Here is an 8466-nt window from a genome sequence, read left to right on the forward strand (position 1 = left end):
GTCCAACTCTTGAATTTGGTTCAGGTCATGATCTCACAGTATGTGGCTTCAGGCCCCATGTCAGGCTCCACGCTATCAGCTTGGGATTCTGTCTCCCTCTCTCTCTGCCTGTACCCTGCTTGCTCCCTCTGTCTCACTCTCTCTCTGAGAATAAACAAACTTCAAGAAAAAAAAAGAAAAAACACACATTAAAAACGAGAAAGTAGGGGCGCCTGGGTAACTCAGTCGGTTAAACATCCGACTTTGGCTCAGGTCATGATCTCATGGTTCGTGGGTTCAAGCCCTGCATTGGGCTCTGTATGACAGCTCAGAGCCTGGAGCCTGCTTTGTCTCCCTCTCTCTCGGCCCCTCCCCTGCTCATGTTCTGTCTCTCAAAAATAAATAAACATTAAAAAAAAATTTTTTTTAATTAAAGAAAAAAAGAGTATGCAAAATCTAAGGAAGGTTTTGATACACACAACCTAATACCCTTCAGAATGACTTCAACCAGTTTATTATGTTCATTAGTACTGTACAAGCATGACTGTTCATTACACTGAATAACAAAGATTCTTTGAGAGTGGAAAAAAATGTATTTATTGTTTTAAATTTGTATTTTTGATTATTAATGAAACTGAACATTAATTTGTTTTCAGTGTTTATTTTTGACAGAGAGAGAGACAGAGCATGAAAGGGGGAGAGTGAGGGAGGGGCAGAGAGCAAGGAAGACAGAATCTGAAGCTGGCTCCAGGATTTGAGCTGTCAGCACAGAGCCCCATGCGGGGCTCAAACTTGCAAACCACAAGATCATGACTTGAGCTCAAGTCGGACACTTAACTGACTGAGCCACCCAGGCACATCCCCCACTTTTTATTTTTTTTAAATGTGAAACTGAGTATTTAAAAAAATGTTTGACACTCTTGTATTTCTTTGTGAATTATCTATTTGTGACCTTTTTCTACTTTTCTATTAGGTTGTTAATTAAAAAAAAAAAAAAGTCACACACATACACCATAAAATTGAAAAGGTAAAGAATGGTATTCATAGAACATCTGACACCAAGCAATTGGCTCCCCTCCTTGGAGACAACTATTACCAGTTTATGGTATATCCTTCTAGGAACACGCAGTCATATAAACAGATTACATTTTTTTCAAAATATACCTCAGTAAAATCTTAGTAGTCACTTAAGAATCTGGTGTCACGATCAATATGACTTTTAGAGAAACCAATGTTTCACAGTAATCTTTTCAGAGAGAAACTTAAATACACAAAAGTAATTTAAGCATTCCAGAGTAATTCCACTTACTTTTCAAAAAGAAATTCTGGCAACTTTTCAAATAAGGTTTTGATAATGGCAGGCTGAAAAAGAAGACATAAGGAGTTAGGAGATGGTCTTGAAATATACAACAGAAATATATAATTAGCCATAATGTGCTCCAACAAGAGCTCTGGGAGGAACAACTCTGGTATAATTAAAATCTCATTTTAAGAATGGCCACTTAAATGCTGGCTATATCTCGAATATAAGTTGTTGAAATACAAAGACTTGTCATTAATGTATCTTTAAAAAAATTGCAAAATGATTTATGCAGTATTAAAATAATCAGATAATAATATTATTAAATATGATGACAACTGTTAGTTCATGAAATGCAGACTTAAAAAATTATCCAACAGTTTGCAAAAAGAGAAGATTTCACTCCAGAGGAACAAGAGGGCTCTTAAATTTAATCTAACTAAATTATACTGAAGATTTCCAAAGAGAAGGATGGGATATGAGTGTGGGAAGATTAGCAGTGGGAAAGAAAAAAAGAGAAAAAAATGGAGGACAGGGTAAACCAAGAATTTCCACTGTATATGTTTTTATAATGTGAAACATTTAAAACATGTCAAAGCATTATCCACTCAACATATTAAAAGAGAGGAGGAGGAAAAGGGTAAATCAAGTTAATAAGCAAATAAAAACCTATATAGGAGACAATACAGATATGAATATGGCAGAGATATATAAGGTACACAGACACACAAGAGGAAGCTTTACAAATCAAGAATCAGAGGCTGAGGGAATATAGAATATTTTAAAGAAATGTACTGAGCTAATTAAATTAGCTCAGTCCAAAGCTGCAGATATTGGCTTACCAGATATATTTCTGCAACAGGGCTATGGTAAACTACTGCAAACCCAAACTCTCCGATTAACCCTACCTGACCCTTTATGCCATTTATACTTGGGCATACACCACAAATCACATCCATCTATTGTTCACAGAAAATGTGGCACAGTCTCACCTGTAATATGTCAATTCCCAGAAGCAATTTAATGAGGCTCTTAGAGTAAGATGCGCCCATGCTGTTAAAAAAAAAAAGACATTCGTTTTCTGTTCTGTTTTCCCGTTTTAATATTTTTACCATCTTTTCTTCATAAAATTGGTTAAATATACAATATTTAAAAAGAAACTATCCTCTTATACCAGAAATACAGTACATGAGAAGATGGCTCTTAAACCAGGCTCTTAGTTAAAATTTTATCAACACAGATGAGACACACTCCAGAAAACACCCTGGCTCTTAGTCTCATAAACATAAATTAATAATTTAAAGGTTAGGTTAAAACTGAAGAAAAAAGAGTTGCTTTTTCTTCTTCTTTTTTTTTTTTTTTTTTGAGAGAAAGAGGAAGAGGGGCAGACTGAAAGAAAGCATCTCAAGCAGGCTTTATGTTCAGCATGGAGCCCAACGCAGGGCTTGATCCCATGACCCTGGAACCATGACCTAAGCCAAAACCACGTGGGACACTCAACCAATGAGCCACCCGGGTGCCCCAAGAAAAAAGGGTTATAAAAATAAAGTGAAATTACAAAAAAAATGCATTCTCCCCTCATCCCCAACCCGCAATTTGGTTAACGTTAACAGCTTAAACTTCAGCAAGATGCTATGCCTCCACTCCCTACCTGGCTTCCTCATCCTGCAGACGTTCACAAGACAAAAGGCAGTTCCTGAAACTGTCTTGGTCATCGATGTAGGATTCCAGGCCACTAACAAATTCTTCTATTATCTTAATGACATTGAAAAAAAAAAGGTTAAGAGTTAAGATTTTTAGTTTAACATTTGCTGTAGATTAACTAAAAATCATTCTAGCCCATTCAACTTTATGCCTGCATCTTTATTTTTTTTTAATTTTTTAACATTTATTCTTGACACAGAGAGAGAGAGTGTGTGAGCAGGGGAGGGTCAGAGACAGAGGGAGACAGAATCTGAAGCAGGCTTCAGACTCTGAGCTCCCAGCACAGAGCCCGATGTGGGGCTCAAACTCACTAACCGTTGAGATCAAGACCCAAGCCCAAGTCGGACACTTAACTGACTGAGCCACCCAGGCACCCCTATGCCTGCATCTTTAAATCCCCAATTCCAGAGTAGTGCTGGAAAAAGCAAAAGTACCAGGAAGAAACACATACTTGGGGATAAGAAGGATGTTTCCTCAGAGTCTGAAAGAGCTTCTTTTGGAAAACAATTTGATCCACAGCTATGAGGAAAAAAACAGATGGTCACCAGAATCTTTAATATCTCCCACTATACTTTTACTTTCCTAAAGACCTATGTTTCCTGCCTGATGAAGCCAATAAAGATATTTTCAACCTAATTTCAGAGCTAAATTTTCTAAACCCATCGTAAAACAGATTTAGCTCTGATAGAGGATAGCTATTAAGTGTACCAAAGAAGATACGCCATAATCTTAGCAGAATAAAGTAATCTATGCCCTAAAAGCAGGGCTTTACATGGCTTTATAAATTTTCGTTTGAAATTATTCTGACACAGATCTAATTACTCTCTTGAGTATTAATTTATTTTTCCACAATAAAACACAAATACAAGTATATAATTTTTTCTAAAAAAAATTAGAATTACTTTACTTAACATGCATTAATCAGAACCAAAAACTATAACAATATTCTCTAAAAAGCAATTTCAACGTTAATTTTGTCTCAAGAAAGACAATACTTCTATTTTTAATCTTCATTGCCTCTATTTTGAAAATCCATGATTCAGTGCTGAGCCCTGCACCAAACCCAGAGAAAAGATTTAAATTAAAATATTACTTAGTTGATTCTGACTCTCTCCTGTTTTAAGAATAACTCCTGATGTTTTAAGAAGCTTTATAAAAACATTGTCGTTTTCTTCCACTTCATTGTGAATATGAGACTTCTTTGTCTTCTTGGAAAGTGGTTGCTTGCTGGCTTCTGAAAACAAACAAAATTTTCAAGAATGTGACAAACAGTAAAGATTAAAAAATGTAAACTTTAGAATAACCCTAAAAGGAAAGTTGATGGGTTCTTGAAGAATTATATTGAAATTGATGCTATAGTAAAATTTTATCTCTAACAATGGTCAGACATAGTGGCGTACAAATAAAACAATCAATAAATAGAATTATTTTTATCTATTGCATTTTGATTTGGAGAATTCAAAACATGCCACTTCTAATAAAAATAACCATGGAACTGTTTAATCACCCAAATTCTAAAGCAGTCAGGGTGCCTCAAACTGTTGTTTGCAAACCACTGCACTGGAATCACTAAGAAGCTTATTAAAAGCACATTCTTGGGGCACCTGGATGGCTCAGTCAGTTAAGCATCTGACTCTTGGTTTCAGCTCAGGTCATGGTCTCACGATTAGCGGGATCGAGCCCCGATGGGTTCTGTGCTGTCAGTGCAGAGCCTAGCTTGGATTCTTTCTCTTTCTTTCTCTCTCTCTGCCCTCCCCTGCATGTGCATGCTCTCTCTCTCTCTCAAATAAACTTAAAGGGGCACCTGGATGGCTCAGTCAGTTGAGCGTCTGACTTCAGCTTAGGTCATGATCTTGCAGTTTGTGAGTTCCAGCCCTGCATTGGGTTCTGCACTGACAGCTCAAAGCCTGGAGCCTATTTCAGATTCGATATCTCCCTCTCTGTCTGTCCCTCCCCTTCTTGTGCTCTGTCTCTCAAAAGTAAATAAACATTAAAAAAAAAAGTGCATTCTTAGATCACATCCCATAGTTACTCAATTAAAATCTCAGGTATGGGTCCTGGGCGTGTGAATTTTAAAAAGTTCTCCAGGAGGGGGGCGCCTGGGTGGCTCAGTCAGTTGAGCGTCTGACTTCAGCTTACGTCATGATCTCGCAATTTGTGAGTTCGAGCCCCGCGTCGGGCTCTGTGCTGACAGCTCGGAGCCTGGAACCTGTTTTGGATTCTGTGTCTCCCTCTCTCTGACCCTCCCCCGTTCATGCTCTGTCTCTCTCTGTCTCAAAAAAAAGTTCTCCAGGAGGTAATAATCTTGATGCACGCAACTTGATGCAGGGGTAGAAAGAATCAGGCAGGTTCTCCTGCATCAAGCCTTTGAGTACAAAGCCCAGAGTGGTTTTATCCCAAGGTTTTCAACCCAAGAGAAGTAATAAAACATAATAAATGGGGCGCCTGGGCGGCTCAGTCAGTTAAGTGTCCGACTCTTGATTTTAGCTCAGGCCATCTCATGGTTCAAGAGTTCAACCCCGCATCAGGCTCTGTGCTGATACTGCGGAGCTTGCTTGGGATTCTCTTCCTCTCTCTCTTTGCCCCTCTCCTGCTCGAGTTCTCTCCCTTTCTCTCTCTCAAAACAAACAAATAAATTTAAATAATGATAAACAAAACAAACAGATACTTGAAATTAAGTATGATTATTTATTCTTCTCCTTTAATGATGTAACAAGTTACAACTACCTTAACAGAGTAGATGAGTATAATAAATGAAAAGACAACCTCTTTTCATGAGAACTCTTAGGGCCTCTGTCCACCACATTCTCATATGGACAGAATTTACACTGTTTCTTCACCCTTAATGTGTTTGCTTTGATATGATGCCTTTCCTTCATACATCAGTCTATCTGTATTGTAATTTTTTTAAGATTTTACTTTTAAGCAGTCTCTACTACACCCAATATGGGGGGGGGGGGTCAAACTCATAACCCCGAGACCAAGAGTTACACACTCTATTGACTGAGCAAGGCAGATGCCCCCATAATTTCTTTTAAGGGAGGAAAGGGACCACAAGTTTAAAGGATACAGACTATGTTGTACCTTTTTCTCACCATCTAGATGATGTAAGTAGATGAGCTCTATAATACTCATTCCTCTTAGGGATGTGGAGACAGAAGCTCAGAGACAGTGGGCATGCCCAAAGTCATACATGGAATCAGAGGCAGAAACTCAATCCCAAATCTCCTGATACCAGATTCTGTGTGTTCTAACCATTAAGTTGTGATGATTCCCAGCTTGAAAGGAGGAACTTTCTCTGTAAGTGCCTCACACATTTGTTATAGGAAATAAAACAACAAATAACTAGATACTTACTGGAAGCCTCTTCTGTCAGGCTTTCTTTATCCTCCAATTTTGACGGCCTTCTCTTGGGAACCATTCTGACCGAAGTCTTCTGCAATTAAATTACTTTTGAGAGCAAAGTCAGAGGGTAGAAGTTACCCTCTAGAAGCCAGATAAATTCTGAAAAGTCAAAGCTATAGCTCAAAGAAAACTACTCTATCAAAAGCCAAAGAACTTCTACACTTCTATGCCAAAGAAGTCTTTACATTAATACTGTCTAAATCCAGGTGCTGAGAGAATTTCAACTCCTGTATCTGGTCAATACTCCCCTGCTTTCAAGACTTTACCTAGTTGCCTCTATAGCCAGACCACTTTCTTCCTGCTGAAGGATAAAACCCAGTTCTCTTTCTGACATTCGAGATCCTTCATCATCTAGCCCCAATCTATCATCTCCTTTAACTCATGAATACAGGATTATATGTTAGAGACTGTCCCAGGTGCTGGGGTTACAATTGTGAACAAGACATGATCCCTGCCCTCAGGGAATTTAAATTATAGTAATGAATGGTCTTGATGTAGTTACTTCACTACATTGTGTAAGTGCTACAAAAGTACAGGGTGCTATGAGGGCTTACATGGACATTTAGTCTAGATATGGGTAGGGGAGATGAAGAAAAGCTGGGACAATTTTTCAGGGATCATCTGAAAAAATGGTATTAAAGCAGGGACCTGAAGGCTGAAACAGGAGATTACCAATAGAAGATGTATGAGAAGAGTAGTCCAGGCAGAGAAAAACTCAACAGTGAACAAGTAAGGAGCTTGTAGTCAGAAATGAAACCGCAGAGGGGTGCCTGGGTGGCTCAGTGGGTTAAGCATCTGACTTCGGCTCAGGTCATGATCTCATGGTTGATGGGTTCGAGGCCCACATGGGGCTCTGTGCTGCCAGCTCAGAGCCTGGAGCCTGCTTAGATTCTGTGTCCCCCCTCTGCTCCTCCCCCGCTCACGCTTCTCCCACTCTCGCTCTCAAAAATAAATAAGCATAAAAAAAAAAACAAAGAATAAATGAAACTGCAGAGGTAGGGGAGGGCCTGAACCACATTAAGGGCCTCCTAGTGTCTCTCATAAACCAGAACATTCCTGGTCTCAGCACTTTTGCATAAGGTTTTTTTTCACCTGAAACGCTCCTCTCTGCTTGGAAACTACTAATCCTGAAAGACATGGCCAAATGTCATCTTCCTTGAAAAATGTTCCTCCTATCCCCAAGGGGGTTTGCAACTCCAGCTTCCCTGTTCCACAGAGTGTATCTAGGATCCCCTACCACATCACATTAGACTGCAGGGCTCCTTCACAACAGGAAACCGGAATGACTTATCTCAGCATCCCCAGTGCCTAGCACAGTACCTGGAATAAAATTTCGGGAAATATTCGCTAAATGAGAATGGCTGGCAGGCAAGTAAATATTAATAACTAACAAGAACGATTTTAAGTGCTTTATAATGAATACCTCACAACTCACTAACCTTTTGGAGAGAGGTACCATTATTATTCTCCTTCAGTGGCATAAATGGGGTCCTAAGGCAGTCTGACTCCAGAATCCGCACTACCTACCACCGATACTCACTCTTAATTAGAACGATGTCTTCCAAAAATAGTTAACATTTACTAACTACCACGCACCCTGCTAAGCGTTTTCTTCATCCGCTGCCTCGTGAAGTATCTATAACCCTTATCAGCCATTTTATAGACAGAAAAATTAAGGTAAATCATGGCCGTCTGATATCAGGGCGCAAGCCCATAACATGCCTCCTTTCCAGAGAAGCCAGAACAGACTGGTGGGCTGGGCCAGCTGTCTGGACTAAGTCTTTCGGAAAAGAGTTGGGGGTAAAAGCCTTTCTCATTTTGTTATTTTAACGACGCAGGGAGGTACCTGGGGGGCTAAATTCCACGACAGGGCAGATGAGGAGGCCGACGTTCGGGGCGCGGAGCCCCAGAAGGAAAGGCCGGACTCGGCCGGGACCTAGCGACCAGACCACAGACGCGCGGAGCCTCGAGAGACGACGACCGCAACTCCTCTCACCCGCGGAGAAGCCGTCTCCGCCCCTCGTTTTCGACTTGCGCGCCCGGCGCTACGCCACGCTTACGCCACCAAAGCTCGCCTC

The 8466-nt window shown here is 40.0% G+C and overlaps 1 protein-coding gene across 5 annotated transcripts in view; it reads right to left on the reverse strand.

Moving 5' to 3' along the window:
- Nucleotides 1-8432, reverse strand: part of FANCD2 (FA complementation group D2) — a 61871-nt gene extending 53439 nt beyond the window's left edge. The window contains exons 1-7 of one of the 5 annotated variants that reach the window (XM_027042604.2): nucleotides 8235-8432; nucleotides 6341-6419; nucleotides 4077-4217; nucleotides 3435-3502; nucleotides 2931-3034; nucleotides 2272-2332; nucleotides 1289-1341 (exon numbers count right to left, since the gene is read on the reverse strand). In XM_027042604.2, coding sequence (XP_026898405.2) covers nucleotides 1289-1341; nucleotides 2272-2332; nucleotides 2931-3034; nucleotides 3435-3502; nucleotides 4077-4217; nucleotides 6341-6404 — 491 coding nt within the window. In that variant the 5' untranslated portion in view covers nucleotides 6405-6419; nucleotides 8235-8432. Of the gene's footprint in view, nucleotides 1-1288; nucleotides 1342-2271; nucleotides 2333-2930; nucleotides 3035-3434; nucleotides 3503-4076; nucleotides 4218-6340; nucleotides 6434-8234 lie in introns of all 5 variants that reach the window. The other 4 variants (XM_027042606.2, XM_053218950.1, XM_053218949.1 and 1 more) reach the window with 4 other exon arrangements.
- Between the last annotated feature and the right edge of the window lie 34 nt (nucleotides 8433-8466).

The sequence above is a fragment of the Acinonyx jubatus genome, chromosome A2 (genome assembly GCF_027475565.1).
Source record: "Acinonyx jubatus isolate Ajub_Pintada_27869175 chromosome A2, VMU_Ajub_asm_v1.0, whole genome shotgun sequence".
Classification (NCBI taxonomy): Eukaryota; Metazoa; Chordata; class Mammalia; order Carnivora; family Felidae; genus Acinonyx; species Acinonyx jubatus.